The 16,313-nt window shown below is 50.5% G+C and overlaps 1 protein-coding gene across 1 annotated transcript; it reads right to left on the minus strand.

Moving 5' to 3' along the window:
• Positions 1-2,031: 2,031 nt before the first annotated feature.
• Positions 2,032-11,424, minus strand: FAM210B (family with sequence similarity 210 member B). The gene is made up of 3 exons (XM_072735543.1): positions 11,192-11,424; positions 4,613-4,788; positions 2,032-4,427 (listed from the first exon to the last, which is right to left on the minus strand). The coding sequence occupies exons 1-3, from the start codon at positions 11,375-11,377 to the stop codon at positions 4,211-4,213; spliced, it is 579 nt and encodes a 192-aa protein (XP_072591644.1). The 5' UTR covers positions 11,378-11,424; the 3' UTR covers positions 2,032-4,210.
• Between the last annotated feature and the right edge of the window lie 4,889 nt (positions 11,425-16,313).

Genomic DNA, 16,313 nt, shown 5'->3' on the forward strand with positions numbered 1-16,313 from the left:
CTTCTATCTTTACTTCCATGGCATATCCCTTTAGGACTGCATTCGGTATCCTGGTGAGCTAATCCTCCTGTTCCTCTCTGAGACTGCTCAAGGTAGGAACACATGCTCTACCTCCTTGGGGTTGGCTAGACACCAGTCTCAGCTGTTTCTAAATGTTACAGGGCTTACTATTTCATGGTTTTGAGGTTTTAGTTTTTGTAAAGCACATTAAGTCTTATACATATATAAAATGATTATACTTAAAGTTCTCATGTGTATGACCTTGAAATTATAATGTATTTTCCAGTTCAGTCTACCCTTTGAGAAATGCTGAGCTAAGTGTGGGCCCACTGGGAGGGTGGGAAGGCTCCTGCATGGTACTGTCGGGGCTGCGGTTCTGGAGCTGGCCTGGCCTGTGAACATACCCACCCTGTGATGTCTGGGGACACAACTTAGTAGGGTAGCCACTGACCGGGGGCAAGGGTAATGGGAGGGGTGGGTGGGGGGAAGGGGGGGCAAGTCAGGGAGCTGGGAAATTGCGATGGGTAATTAAGCGGGAATGGCATCTGAACTAGGGTGGAAGGAGAGGGAGGATGGAAAGGTTGGAGGCAGGAATGGCAAGAGGTCCCTATAGCCCAGGGAGGGAGCAGCAAAAACATGGCACCACAGGTGGCAAGCACATGGCCCTGTGACTGGGTGGTGGAAGGGGTAGCCAGTGCCCTCTCTTTATCCTGCAAACTGCCCTGTGCCCAGTCAGCGTTAGTTCTGAGGTAGGCATTGGACATTCAGTGCAGTACAGGACAGCAGCCCAGCTCATAGGGCTGGAATCCTTGGTGGGTCCTCATCCTGAGGAGATACCTGATGAGTCAGCAGTAGTTGACAGAAGTGGGTGCACCTGGCATGGCATGGGACCTTTGGGGGGTTCATCATAGCTGCAGGTGGTCAGGATAAAGGGTTGAAGGAGTTGGTCATCTATGTCCATACCTTCCCACCTCTGGGCTCTGATTGTTTTCAAGAAGGTGCAAAGAGCTCTACACGTGGGGTGAACTAGTTCTTTGAAAAATTTCTAAGTGTGGCCCTTAATTCTCTAAAGGAATGTCTGCGTAAGTGGAATCTCTCCCAGCCGTGGGGAGATTTGGGTACAGCCTGTGTTCAAGCCTGCTGCCCCTTCAGTACAGCTGTTGGTGGCTTCCTTTGATCCCCTTCTTATCTGGATCCCAAGGGACACTTGGCAGGTTGTTTTTAGTACTTATTACTCTGGAGCCATGCCATGTATGTAAAGTTGAAACATCGAGACACAAATACATCTAAGTTGCATGAATAATGTGCTTCGGTGACACAGTGACAGAATTACTCATGCAACTTAGTGAACACTACCTGTTCACTACTCATGCAACTTAGTGAACACTACCATGCAAATTACTCATGCAACTTAGTGAACACTACCTGTTCACTACTGGCCTGCAAAATAAATGAGTAGGTGCCATGAGAGAAGCAGGTGTATCCGTTTTCTGATCTATACTATGTGCTTCTGATGCATAAAGTTACATATTTGTTTCTGGCTGTGGACATCATCTCGACCAGAGAGGGTAAACTCGACCTTGGAAGTGTTGAAGTTTCTGAGAACTAAGAACCATGCTTTTCATGGCCAACTTCGATGCAAGAAACTAGAAATGATACAAGGAAGTGGCCAACGTGGAGAAACTTCCAGGTCAGCTTTGGTGACACAGTGACAGAAGCTTCAGAACACAACTGAGTAAAGCTCCAGGTATCCATCCAGTTAGCTCCCTTGGGATGAAGCTTTTCAGTCTTGAATAAACCAATTTTTACGTTCCCAAAGTAGTATTTCATGCATCATCCACCCAATATATAGTTAATATAACGTGACCAACTTCACCAGTGACACCAGCTAAACTGTCATTTCCCAAACAGAATCCCACACGAGCAAAGAAAATAGTTCATTGTAGTTGCACAACATTAACAAACTAGTCACACACAGTGCTGCTTCCTAATCAGCAACAGTTACGGCGTAACCAGAAGAGGAATCCAAAGTTCTTCATACACTACAAAGATGTTTATTTGTTTCAGGGAACTTAAGCAGCTCATTTTGTCAGATACAAAATTAGGAATGAACAATTGCTTACATTTTTAAAATAGATGTTTTATTTCCCCTAGTTCCATAAAAACAATGTAAATACAGGCAATCTACATCTTGCTGGTGAAGTCACATATTCCCTGGTCCTCTGATCTCTTTTCCAGGTTTGGTTCTGTTGGGACCACTGGCTGCAGGAGTGGAGTGGAGGTGGGCTTAGGAGAGGCCATGGCTATTTGGTTTGGTGATTGTTTTTATTGCTTGCCCTGTCCACTTCCATTCCTCCAAACGTGGAATCAAAGTTTGATTTCAGCCCTTAATCCTGTAGGACTGTCAGCTTTTTCTTGCATAGACATTACTAGGGATCTGACTGGTAGGGAGACTGGTAGAGAAGGTGTTTAGGAGTGGGAAGCCAGCTAGGTGAACAGAGCCTGACCACAGGAGAGACTGCCAAGCACTCTCGCCAGGCATCTGGCTCAGCTGTGTCGATGTCCTTGCAATTAGATCCCAGAAAGGCAGTTCCAACTTGAAATCAGTGAAGCCTTTTGGCAATGCGCTAATTGCTTTAAGGGGGGGGTGGGGGTGGGGAGGTCCTCTTTAACAGTCTCGCCAAGTGGAGAATCGTCTCGCAAAGCTTCTTGTGAAAGTTAACTGAAATAATGGACGTAGGTTACTAAGGCTCAGCCAGGGGGCAGTCAGCAGCCAGGTGGTAAAACCAGGATGGTCAATTTATAGTTCCCTTAGTTTTCTGATTGTCACCTAGGTAATTAATAATTGGAACTCCCTCGGCCAAGGTGGCAGGGTGGAACTGGTTAATCGGGGTGTGGATGCGGCCTGGAGGGTAGCTTTACAGGAATCCCACGGAAAGGAATTCCCTCCAGTTTGCCTGCTTCTAAGTGCTTCAGGGACAAAAATCTCAATTTGGATCTGCGTGCTTGAGTTTCTGTTCTTAATAATGTCCCTAAGAGCATCGGTTCTGGGCGGGGGGTGCTCATATCAAACATCCTGTATCAGGTAAAACCAGCTCATCAGAAAGTAATTATACCTGCCTGTCCCTCTCCCTCCCTGGCTTGTATCATTTCATATTAGTTCACATTAACATTATTTCACAGTTGCCTCCCATTTACAGCAAGTGCCTCCAATTCTCCTTTTTAGAGAAAGGAGAATCTTTTTTAATATAACTTTGAAAAGGAGAATCTTTTTCAATATAACAATCTTTTTCTATATAACTTTAACTCAGTTAAAAAAAAAAATCAAAGTAGCGATACAATGTAAACATTGTGACTGAAGTTCTGGAATGTCTGAAGTTTGATGTAGAGGGTTCAGCAAAGATTGTCTTAGCTTTTTCCATGTGTGTGGTATCCAGGTTCACTTGTGGACAAGGCCGTCAGGAGCCACCTGATACCCCTGCTACTGGATAAAGATTCCATATTTTCCCTAAACAGAGACAAATGATCCTGACCTACTTTAATGCAGTTTGAGGAGAACCACCAGGTAGGAGCCATCATGTCCAGATTTGAGGGTGTTTTAGGATCAATGAAACACACCAGAAATACTTGGTCATTCTTCCCCCCAAAACACGTGTAACGGACATCCAAGTGTTGATGCTAATTTAGATCCTGGTTACATATTGTTAAGTCTTAAATTGATTCATTAATTGTAACACTGGCAGCTGTTTTACAGAATATTGCATATTAAACCGCAGGCAGCCTGACAACAGATATTGGAGGAAGGGGAATTTTAAAAACTAGCTTAATTGAATCATTGCCCTTTAAGAATCTGAGCGAAGATTAACCCCTGGGGCTTCTGCAGACTAGAACCTCACCAGTGATCTTCCAGAAGGAACATTTTGTAGACTAACAGTTTTGTTTGAGATGACAACTCAGTTTATGATATTTTGCTGACATTTTAGATTACGGATACAAGCCCTGTGATGAAGAGCATTAAGACCATTTGTAAAGCAAAATAATTACAATTATTAAAAAACCTGAATTTTTGCTGGCAAAGGTAAACCTTATTCATGAGAATATAGCAATTAGCTTTCTGTCCCCCCCCCCCCCAGAAAAGCTATATCCTAAAACTAACCCAAAATTTCTATTGAAAAGAAACAGGTTTTCAGGCCCACAGTTGGAGAGTTCATCAAGGCTTTGCAGCTGGAGGTTTAAAAAATCCCACTTTGCGAAAATATCTGACAATGAAGGGCACAGAAACTAAGGTGATGCTGATTCTCACCGGGGCAAACAGCTTGTGGATGGCATAGGCCACCACGAAGGTACTCGTGCCTGCTGCCATTTTTGACTGCACCAGTGACTCTTTAAATCCGAGTTTAAGCAGGACTGCAGACATGTCCACACCACTGGGGAAAGAGACCAAAAAAAAAAAAATTATCACGAGGGGTTAAGTTAGACAATCGATTTGGCTCTAAGATTTAAAGTATTTAAAAAATATGACAAAAGTGGTCAGACGAATAAAAGTTCATAGGAAAAATGTTGTCATTTAGAGAATCATGCATGACAGGACAGTAAAGAACAGAGATCCTACCTTGAAACCACCGTGTAAAAGATGCCCAAGGAGACTAACGAGATTCCAATGTGCAGCGACACAGCAACGGCGCCGTACTCTTGGAAGACCTTTCTCAGCTGCTGTGACTTGCTTTGCTTTTCCTCCTGTCCGCTGCTGACAGCCCTGCCTGTTGTCGCAGTGATTTTGCTGGGGTCCTGTGCACAAACCAAAGGAGGAGAGATGATCTGGGGCAGGAGCAAGGATGTTAGTAGCTGACGGCAGCTTTCCTGTCGCTCCGTGTTCTATCCTCCTTCCTCCCCAGGGAGGGACCAGTGACTCTTCCTCCTCAGGTGAGGCTAGCGCCCACTTCAACACTGAGCGCACTGGAAGGCTGGGGCTCGTGTACGATCAGCGGGATGATGGCCCCAGGGGTTTCCAGGTCCCAATCTCCAGAACCTGTGAATATGGCAAAAGGATTCTGCAGATGTGATTAAGGATCTCGAGATGGGCAGGCATCGTGGATTTTCCGATGTAGTCACAAGGGTCCTTATACGTGAAGAGAGGGAGGCCAGGGAAGATGTGAGCACAGAAGCAGACATCTGAAGACATTGCTCTGCTGGTTGGGAACACAGAGGAAGGGGCCAGGGGCCAATGAGTGTGAATGGCCTCCAGATGCTGGAAAAGTCTGCTGGAAATGGGCTCTCCCTCAGAGCCTCCAGAAGGAACTGGCCCTGCCAATGCCTTGACTTTAGCCCCGTGAGACCCATTTTGGACTTCTGGTCTCCAGACCTGTAAGGTAATACATATGTGTGGTTTTAAGCCACTGGAATTCTGGTAAGCTGTTGTTAGAGCATCAACAGTAGCTAAGACCTTCGGGCTCACACACCTGGGGACGCTGTCCCTGAGCCAGGCAGTGCTGGATGTTTCTCTGCATCTGCTGTTGGCTTTCACCTTCACAACCACTTTCTAGGTAGATACTGTTTTCTTCCCACTTTACAGAGGAGCCACACAGGCTTCAATTGGCCCAAAGTGACCAAAACTAGAATCCAGGTCATCTGGGTCCACAGCCTGAGGACATGAAAACCATCCTAGACTACGAAATCAAGGACAGTGAAAGCAAAATAAAATAGAGCAGAAGCTACCTGTATTTATGACCAGAATCGAGGTTGACCCCAGACAACTAAGCAGATCCAGGGATGGCCGATTCCTGGGCCATGAATGCACCGGCTGGGATTTGCATAGAAACAGACCGCCGCACCCAGCATCTCAACATTTTTTTCTTAAAGATTTTGACACAGAGAATGCATGAGCAAGAGAGGGCATGCATGCCCAAGGCCCCAGGCCAGGGGAGCAGTAGGCAGAGGGAGAGGGAGAAGCAGGCTCCCCACTGAGCAGGGAGCCACATCCCTGGGCTCACTCCCAGGACCCCCAAATCGTGACCTGAGCTGAAGGCAGACACTTAACCAACTGAGCCACCCAGGTGCCCCTATCTTAACATTTATTGAGCACCTACAGGGCCTGGAACGTTTGGGAAAAACGACCCAACAACGCTGCATTTCTTTTTTTAAAAAGCTCCTTCTCAATATGGAGCCTTTTTTATGAAAGATTTTTTTTGAATCCTAATGACCTATCTCTCACAGTATCTGGGTCATTTAGCTCCAGTTACTGCCTTGCGGAATGAAGGCTTTTTCTTTGTATTTTTAGAGTAGGTTGCATCCGGGCCAACTTCAAAGGCAAGATGGAAGAGCAGAACAGCCCAGAGTCCCCAGAAGGTATGGGCAGGGCTTTCTGAATGAAAATGAAACAACTGGAGCACAGAGCAGCACCTCCAAATCTAGGGAGGCCCCCCCCCGGGGGGCTGCAGGGGACCTCCCAGCCCTGCCTTGCTTCAGGAGCCCCATATCCCCCAGGTATGTGGGGCTTTTCTCAGGAGCTCCCAGGTGGCTTACGTGCGGCTGGTCCATTCGTACTTCTGTCCAGGTGCCCAGTGTCTGATTTTGTGCCCTGGGGTGAGGCCTGGGCACTGGGATTAGTTATCAGTTGCCAGGCAAAGCCCTGCTTACCAATCCTGCCTCCCCTTGCCCTGCCCTTTCCCACCCTCAGCATGTTCTCCAGATACACCTGCTGAGCAGCTGACTGGGGACTCTTACCCATAAGCTTCTCATCTCAATTTCATTCAGAAATTAAATTAGTTAAATTAAATTTCATTTAATTCATCTCAATTTCTTTCAATGCTGCTCACATTCCTGGGAATCCAATGTTAAAGCCACTTTCAGGGATCCCTGGGTGGCGCAACGGTTCGGCGCCTGCCTTTGGCCCAGGGCGCGATCCTGGAGACCCGGGATCGAATCCCACATCGGGCTCCCGGTGCATGGAGCCTGCTTCTCCCTCTGCCTGTGTCTCTGTCTCTCTCTCTCTCTCTCTCTGTGACTATCATAAATAAATAATAATAAAAAAAAATTTAAAAAAAAAAAGCCACTTTCAGAGTTATGAAAACAGAGACCTAACAAAAGGGGAGGGGCTGTTCGAGATCCAGTCTCTGGTCACAGGTCTCAGTGCAGTTTTTGTTTTTGTTTTTTTTTAAGGGCGAGTGTGTACATGTGGATTGGTGGGGGCGGGGGAGGTGGGGAGAAAGAATCTTAAGTAGACTCACCCGTGAGTACAGAGCCTGACCCTGAGCCAAAATCAAGAGTCAGATGCTTAACCAACTGGGCCATTCAGGCACCCCCACCTCTTTTTGATTAAAGACTTTTTAATCTTTAATCTCTTCACCCGACGTGGGGCTCGAACTCACAACCCCGAGATCTAGAGTCAAGTGCTACACTGACCCAGCCAGCCAGGCACCCCGCCTAGACTGCATTCAGGTAGGCAGCAACCCATAACTTCTTTTGAAAGGTTTAAAGGAAACCACCTGTGTCCTCAGGTTAGGCTCCCTCTATTGAGCCAGGTGCTGGGCTTAGTGCTTTAAAGGTGTCATTTCATAAAACCCCTTGTGGTAACGTGCGCACCTCTGTGGCTCCCACTTTGACAGGCGGGAGACCGAGGGTGTGGGGGTGTGAGGGTGTGGGGGTGGTGAGCTGGCGGCAGTGCCTGGCCTAGTCACTGCAGTGGCCACTAGGAGGCCACACGGCTTCTGCAGTCAGACTGGCCTTTGTGTCTGTCCTGTAAGAGCTGAACACTCCTAAAGTTCTGGAACACTTTTCCAGGATTTCAAGGCTTTGGTGGGGAGAAGACCAGTCTCCTTTAGGTTGGCTAGCACACGTGACTTCTTCCCCCCAAAGCTGTTCACTGGCTTGCCTCCCAGCAGCCAGAATGGCTGCTCAGAGCTCAGGTTCATTCTGATAAGCAAGGCCCCACCCGCCTTTTGGCTGCCAGGCGTCGGGCGCTGATAGGGCAATAATCTACAATCTCCAGTCCAAGTGCCAACGACGTTCTGAGGCTGAGAACAGAGAAACCCCTTTTCATTTCCTACCCTTGACACTTGGCCCGACCAGACTTAATTATGCCCCATCTGTCCATTCACCAGAGCCGAGTGGACCTGTCTCTGTTGAGGGCTCTTTTCTTTACAACCTCTGTTTTGGCAAAAGGCCTTTTGGCCAAAGGGGAAAAAAAGAAAGAAAAACAAAGAGGCGGCCAGACTTCCAGCTACAGAATAACCAGCATCTACTGCAAAACAATGGGAGGGATAAAATACGCAGACACAATGGACAATTTGCTGTGAGCCAGCCGCAGAGTCTGTTGTTAACTTTCTAGAGTTAGAATCTTGGGACAATTTTCTTCCTTTTATTGTGGTAAAGGGAAGTTTCTTTAAACATTGTGAGCCATTTGGTCTTCTTCCTAACTAACCCTAGAGGAGACTGAAGAAGCTAAAATAAAGGAATTTTTGAGGGGGTGGCTTGCTATTTTTCAGACATTCCTTTCTTTGTGAAATACCACCCTAAGTACCTGTGATGTTATGTTAGGCACTGCCCTGGGTGCACATAACATCATACGTCCCTTGATGTCTGTACTTAGTCAAAGTGCTTTTAGATCCTGCATGTGTTGTGCGTCTGTGTGTATTTGTGTGACTGCCTCCCCGCCCCCAAGCCAAACAGTTCCTAGAGTATAAAAGGCTATATTAGAAGAGGCAGGGAGGTTTTGAGGAATGAGCCAAACTGTTGCTCACGATGTTTGGAGTGACACCTGTTTTCATTCATTCAATAAATAATAATAATCCTAAACATGACACTACAGTGTAGTGCACTATTCTGACTACTTTGAAAATATTAATTCAGATAATCCTCACAACAACCTTGTGAGATAGGTATTATTGTCATCCTCACTTAACAGAAGAGGATCCTGGAAGCCCAGAGAGGTTTAGTAGCTTTCGGAGGGTCACACAGGAATTAACCTGTCAGAGCTGGGATCTAAACCTGCCAAGTCTGGTTCTGAGGCTTTGCTCTAAACAACTATGCCATGTTCCTCAGTTATTCACAGATACCTGCTTTGTGCGGGGCACTGCTCCTAGTAGGGGGGGGGGCGGGTACGGGAGGGCGATGAAGGAGACAGACAAAACTCTACCTCAGGGAGCCTGTGGTCCAGTGGGGAGGGTGGGGACAGGAAACAGTAAAGGACAGCATCAGGACTGCCAGATATGACAAGTGCTATGGAGAAACCTCAAGGAAGAGAGGTAGACGGGTAGGACTGTGGGGAGGGACACTGCCAATTTATATAAGGGCACCAAGGAGGGGCTCCCTGAAAAGGCAGCATGTGAGCAAGAACTGACAAAACACACTGGGGCTTTTGAGAGCAAATCATTTGCCTAAGATTTCCCTCCCATAGTGTAGGTGTAGGCAGGCTGGGCTGCCAGCTGACATGACGAGAATTAGGTTAAGTGACAAAGGCAGGATTGTCCTTCGGCTTCACCTCCCTCTGGTTAGAGTGGAGACCCCACCAAAGGCAGATGCCAGTCGGTCTCTCAGGTACCTGATGGAGACCCGAAGAGCATTCCCTCTTCCCAGTGGCCAAAAACACGGTGCCCTGTGGGTAGCCAGGAACAGCTGACGGGGGAGACCCCTGCAGCCACTGCCAGGCCCCACCAGGGATGTATTTTCTCAGGGAGATGACACTTTGAGTGATGAGCATCTTCTGTCCTAGCAGCCTGTCAGGTTCTGATCCCACTCGGATCCTGCCCATCTACCAGGCAGCAGGAGAAACAAGCACAGCCCGTGAGGCCCTGTGAACGTACCCGATGCCAGGTTTCACATTCATGCTCCATGAAATGTGAATTATTAACATCCCATTTTACAGACGAGGAAACCAAAAGAGAAGTGGGGAAATTTGATCAAGGCCACAGAACTACTGAGTAGAGACAGGAATATGGGGAGTCTGACCACACTGGTCACCTCTGTATACACATTCATATTCATGCATGCTCTCGTGCCACACACCTGCCAGTGCCAGGCCCTGGGCTAGGGACAAAACTGATGTGGCTGATGGGACAGACAAGCAAGTCAGGAGACCATTCCAGATGATAAGTGTAGGGAGGAACCACGTCCATGGGACTGGGGGTGGGGGGTGTCAGTGGAGGCACCCAAGGCATCACTGATGGTCATGGAAGGCTTCCTGGAGGAAGGGACAAGTGGGCTGATCCACGAAGAATCGCCAGGAGGCAGCCAGATGGGTGCAGAGGGCTCGGGATTTAGAGACAAGATCTGCAGCCTGTCAGATGGGGGAGCGGAAGGCAGGAGGCATGATGAGGGCGGGAGTCAAATCCCTAAGGAACGTTCATTCCGGAAGCTCCACTGGCACTGCGCTCAGCCCCGCTTCAGCTCATGGAATTGTCCCCCAAACTCTGGTTGGGAAGGTGCTATTTTTAGCCCTTTGAAAGGTCAGCAAACAGGCTCAGAGCCTTCGGCCTACTTGGGGTGAGGTCACTGGCTGCGGAGGGGAGGGCAGGGATCCTATCCTCAGGCTAAGGGGCTGCAGGCAGCCCGGTTCTGCGTGTCCCTACTCGTTAGCCCAGTGTCTCCAGACTGTGCTACTTACCACTGTTTTCCTTTAAGGAGATGAGCGGGAGAGAGAGAGAGAGAGAAACTAAAAGATTTTTCTTTTTCTAGGAAAGTCCGTATTACCCTTCTGTAGGGAGGCCGGTTTTCACTTCCCATCCATAGAAGGCGACAGAAAGGGAGCAGGACGGAACACTGGAGTCTGGCGGGGAGGCCTGCTCTCTGCTTAGACACACGGAGCAGCAGCGTGAGCCGCCGCGGTCCTGCGCCCTGGGGCCCGGGCGCAGGAAGGGGGAAGAACCCGACAGCCACGTGACAGGGCGCTGACAGCCAGCCCGGGCCCCGGCGACGTCCTCTCGGCCACCGGCCGACGCCTTGGGAACCTGGGGCTCGGCCAGACGCTGTGTGACCTTGGGCAGACCACCAGACCGCCCTGAGCCTCAGTTTCTCCAGCCGTTAACTGGGACGATCGCTTCCTTGGCTTGTAGGGGTTGGGGCCTTGGGGACCCTGGGGGCGCTCGGTCTGGGCAGCTGGGCGAGTGCAGGTCTCCTTGGGCGGAGGTGGACCGGGATCCGGGATCCGGGAGCCTGGGGCGGGGGCGGGGGTGGGGGTGGGGGCGGGGAGGCTTACCTGGCGGCCGCCGCTGTCCCCGCGGACCGCGCGCAGCAGCAGAGCGTCGGGCCCGCGCCGGAGCGGCGGCAGGAACAGGGGGTGCGGCGCGCACGGGGCGGCGGCGCCCAGGACCCAGGCGGCGCGAGGCCGGGCCCGGGCGCCCACCCTGCCCGCGGGGCCCAGCAGCGCCAGCAGCCCGGCCATGGCGCGCCGAGAAGCGCTCCCGCGGGCGCAGCGGGCCGGACGCGCAGCGAGCACCGGGGGGCGGGACCCGCCTGAGCCCGAGATCCGAGCGGGCCCCGCCCCTCCGCAGCCGCACGCGGGGCGGGTGGGGCCTGAGCCGCGCCATCCCTCCGGGCCCCGCCCCGGCCCCGGCCCCGCCCCCCGGAGCCCGAGCCTCGCGCGGAGTGGGTGGAGCCGGAGCCCCGCGATCCCTCCCCGGCCCCGCCCCCCGGAGCCCGAGCCTTGCGCGGAGTGGGCGGAGCCGGAGCCCCGCGATCCCTCCCCGGCCCCGCCCCCCAGAGCCCGAGCCTTGCGCGGAGTGGGCGGAGCCGGAGCCCCGCGATCCCTCCCCGGCCCCGCCCCCCGGAGCCCGAGCCTCGCGCGGAGTGGGCGGAGCCGGAGCCCCGCGATCCCGCCCTCGGCCCCGCCCCCTGGAGCCCGAGCCTCGCAGTGGGCGGAGCCGGAGCTGCGCGATCCCTCCCCGGCCCCGCCCCAAAGAGCCCGAGCCTCTCGTGGAGTGGGCGGAGCCGGAGCCGCGTGATCCCGCCCTCGGCCCCGCCCCCTGGAGCCCGAGCCTCGCAGTGGGCGGAGCCGGAGCTGCGCGATCCCTCCCCGGCCCCGCCCCAAAGAGCCCGAGCCTCTCGTGGAGTGGGCGGAGCCGGAGCCGCGTGATCCCGCCCTCGGCCCCGCCCCCTGGAGCCCGAGCCTCGCGCGGAGTGGGCGGAGCCGGAGCTGCGCGATCCCTCCCCGGCCCCGCCCCCAGGAGCCCGAGCCTCTCGTGGAGTGGGCGGAGCCGGAGCCGCGTGATCCCCTCGGCCCCGCCCTCGGCCCCGCCCCCTGGAGCCCGAGCCCTCGCAGTGGGCGGAGCCGGAGCCGCGCGATCCCTCCCCGGCCCCGCCCCGCCCCGCCCCGCCCCCGAGCCCGAGCCTCTCGCAGTGGACCCGGAGCCTGGGACCCGGAGCCCCCCCCCCCCCCCCCCCCCGCGCAGCTCGCGGGAGGGAGATTCGTGCCTGTCCCTGTCCTTGCCGTTTAGGCTGCGTGGATTCGGCCGTATTCTGGTGGCTACAGGAGAGTCAGCGGGCAGCCCAGGTGCAAGAGTGACGGAGTTGGACTCCTGCGTGATGGGAAGTGACGAGGTCACCGGTGGAAGGCTTACGGGATGGGAAATACTGGTGTGACCATCTTTGAGAGATACAGGATGCCACAGTATTCAATAATTATTAACTGATGATAATGATGATAGTGACCTTTGGTCTCCATTCCACAGAAGAAGAAACTGAGGCCCAAAGAAACGGAGCCTTTCCCGAGGCCTCTTATCTTCATACACTTTCCATTGCCTGACATCTTCAGCATTTTTTGGTTGAAACTAGAGGATTCTAAATGATTCTAAATCTTTGCTATTTTAGACAGAAAAGAATTTACCACAGGGAATTAGTGCTTGGAAAACCACTGGAAAAGCTAGGGCAGAGTGGCACTAGACTGGGCCCCCAGAAAAGACTCCCAGGACACAGCAACACCCGCCAGCCACATCTGGGGACGTGGGCATCCGGAGTTGGCCAGTGGAATGAATGAATTCTAGAACATGCTGCCATAGCTGTGATCCAGGGTTCAGGAAACTGCCACCACTGCACCTGCCTTCCAGCTCCCACAAAACTGGTCCAGTGTGGCTGCTGTCTCTGCCACAACTGCCTGTCCACAACCATAGCTTGGCAACTGGACACCTGAATTCTTCAGAAAACTCCCAATCTCTGCAAACCTGCTTAACAGCAGCAAAAAGCCCAAGCCCAAGGAAGATGCCTCTGCCTAGTTTCTGCCTTCAGAATATTGTGCAAGTGCATCCAATTGGCAGAAACGAATTTGTATCCAGAAGCCCAGCTGTGAAGGAGTCTGGGAAACTTTAGCCTTTCTACCAGGAAGGTTCTGGAAAGAGATGGGATCAATATGACTAAATTCAGTAGGACAGCAAATAAAAACCTTTTCTGGAACACACCCGCCCCTACTACGGGAAGCCCCCTAGGTCTCATTGACTAGAACTGTGCCACGTGATCACTCTTAGCTGCAAGGGAGTCTGAAGCTCAAGGATCTGGCAGAAGGAAGCAGAGTTGGCTTTGGAGCAGGCATATTGTCTTCCTAACAGAGTTGAGGTTCTGTTGGCAGAGGTGGTGGGAGGTGGTAACCCACAGATGGTGCCACAGGGTGGTGTGTGCATGTGTGGCAGAGTGAATAACACGGGAATGTATGTTTGCAAGTTGGAATCAGCATGTGTGTATGTGTGTGTGTGTGTGAAGTGTTGAGGAGGAAGTGGGTGAGGTGCTGAAGCAAGAAGTTTCCTCCCTTCCATCAGAGGATCCCCTTTTCCCAGTTTCCAAGGGAACATGTCATTAAAGTGCTCTGGGGTCGGGGGCCTGTGATTACTCATACGGCTTGTTTCTATAGGAATGTGGGGGATAGATTCCTGAGCACAAGCAGTGTTCATCCGGCAAGTGGGCAGCGTTTGGGAGCAATTGCTGTGCAAAGCATATTCTCTGACCATACCTACATACCTAAGTCTTCCTGTGGACAAGAGCATTTTTATTCCTGTTCTCTTTCTCACTTTGTTAGAAGATGCAGTGACTGTTTCTGTTTGTGGCCTGTCTGGAGTCCTCCCTCTGCCCTGTTTCTGTCCCTTTTTCCAAGGCAAACCCAATCACTCCTGCCCATCCATCACTTCTTGCACCCTCTTTGTTCATTTCCAATCAGCATTTATTATTCTGATGACTCGGGGCATGCCAGGTGCTGTGTTGGCAGCAGTGGAAGGCCCGTTGTCTCAAGATTTGGTGGATAGCCTCAGGGCTTTGGTGCACTACAGGCTTGGCTTAGAACCTGGCTCTGGCCTGAACCTTTGCTAAGTGACTCCAACTAAGTCTCTACTTCTTCCCTTATGGGTGGGAGTAATAGGACTCATCTCAGAGGGCACCATGATGGTTAAATGTGATGACATATTTCAGGGCTTACAGAACTGGACCTGGCATGGAGAAGGATTCGAGAAATGAAAACATGGCTGGTAGTTCTTCCTGTTTCATTTGCCTAGTCCCTCTTTGTCTTGAAGAGTGCCCCCCTTTCTTCCTGTTGTAGTTTGGGTGAGGCTGTCAAATCTCAGTGCTCCACCTGCCCTCTGGTCAGGGGCTGGCCACAGGACCCAGGTCTTGCCAAAGGCCTCACTGCCTCTGGTATTGATAAAAATGGGATCATGCTGTATAACTGTATTATAACATGGCCTTTTCACTTCATAGGTCACTGATGTCTTTGTTGAAACCACAATTGTGGAATATTATTTAAAAGTCACAAAGCATTCTATAATGTTGATGCACCATGAGTTATTTAATCCAGTCTCCTAGTACTGGATGTTATGGACTAAATGTTTGTATTCCACTCCAGCCCCCTTCCCCCCGCAATGCCTGTGTTGAAGCACTAACCTTTAGTATGATAGTTTTTGGAGATGAGGACTTTGGGAAGTACATAGGGTTAGGTGAGGTTATAGATAGCATGGGCTCTTATGATGGGATTAGTGCCCTTATAAGAAGTGGAAGAGAGCCCAAACTCGCTCTCTGTGGGAAGGCAAGCAGGGAAGAGGGCTTTCACCAGAACCTGTTTGTGCTGATACCCTGATCTGGAACTTCCAGCCTCCAGAACTGTGAGACATAAATTTCTGTTGTTTAAGTTCCCCAATCTCCCTGTCTGTGGTATTTTGTTATGGGAGCCCAAGCTGACTAATGTAGACTATAATGGATATATATAGGTGATTTCCTTTTTTCGTTTTTGTTTTTTTTTAAGTAACTTGGACTTAATGATCAAGTCCCCCAACCCCTTCCCCCGCCCTTTTTAAAAATATTTTATTACTTATTCATGAGAGACACACAGAGAGGCAGAGACATAGAGGGAGAAGCAGGATCCTTGCAGGAGGACTCAATCCTGGGACTCTGGGATCATGACCTGAGCTGAAGGCAGACACTCAAACCATTCATTGAGTCACCCAGGCATCCCTCTAGCCCTCTATTTAATACCCATTATTTGTATTGTCTTGCAGCAATAGATCCTGTTAGTAATCTTCTCCTTGAAACAATCTCATCCATTCATTTAATGGCTTACTCAGAGTGTACTTACTGGGTACTAATGAAGTGGTGAGGTTTGCTTCCATTACACCAGGACTACTGATTCTTTTTCTTTCATGAGGCAGAGTCTTCAGAGGCAAATAGGTCAGAGGTAGGTTCTGAAGTTCATGACCATTAGCCGTGTGGCCCGGAGGAAGGTATGCAACCTCCTGGAAACTCAGGGTTTTTTTCCCTGTAATATGGGAATAACAACATGTCCTCTATGGCTTCCTAGAATAATGGAAATGAATCTTCCCTCCATCTGGACACAAGTGGCCTTGGGGGACATAACGAAAGAAGGAGGGCAGAGGGGAAAACATGACCCTGCATGGAGGTGTTGAGATGCACCAAAGAATCTCCTCTTGACTGTCTTTGAGATAAAAACAGATCATTCTCACTACAGAGGAAGGATCTGGATTAACTGGGACTATGAGGTCTAAAGGTTTTTTGTTTCTGTTTTTGGTGTTTTGTTTTTTTTTTTTTTTTTTTTTTGTTTGTTTTTTGTATGCTGTCTGAAATGGCTGCTTATGAGAATGTCTGAAGTAGTTCCTAGTAATGATTTAAAGACTACAACTCATGGCTGAGAAGCATGAGGACTCACAGGACATAAAATCAATATCCATAAAGCAAATAGCGCCTACCTGTTCTATCGGCAATTGTGCTGAGTTTAAAAGCTCAATTGATTTTTTTGATTATAACAAATACTTGCTCATTGCAAGAAATAGAATTCAAAAAAGATGGAGGGTTAATCTGTTTATTCATTCAATAAACACGTTTGGAATGCCTAC

The sequence above is a fragment of the Vulpes vulpes genome, chromosome 14 (genome assembly GCF_048418805.1).
Source record: "Vulpes vulpes isolate BD-2025 chromosome 14, VulVul3, whole genome shotgun sequence".
NCBI classification, from domain to species: Eukaryota; Metazoa; Chordata; class Mammalia; order Carnivora; family Canidae; genus Vulpes; species Vulpes vulpes.

What these genes read in the sequence shown, in the direction of transcription:
- FAM210B (XM_072735543.1), bottom strand. Translation starts at nt 11,377, where the DNA reads ATGGCCGGGCTGCTGGCGCTGCTGGGCCCCGCGGGCAGGGTGGGCGCC. An exon ending in GGGACAGCGGCGGCCGCCAG is followed by an intron (nt 4,789 to 11,191) that starts GTAAGCCTCCCC and finishes GTTTGTGCACAG; the next exon opens with GACCCCAGCAAAATCACTGC. An exon ending in TTTTACACGGTGGTTTCAAG is followed by an intron (nt 4,428 to 4,612) that starts GTAGGATCTCTG and finishes CTCTTTCCCCAG; the next exon opens with TGGTGTGGACATGTCTGCAG.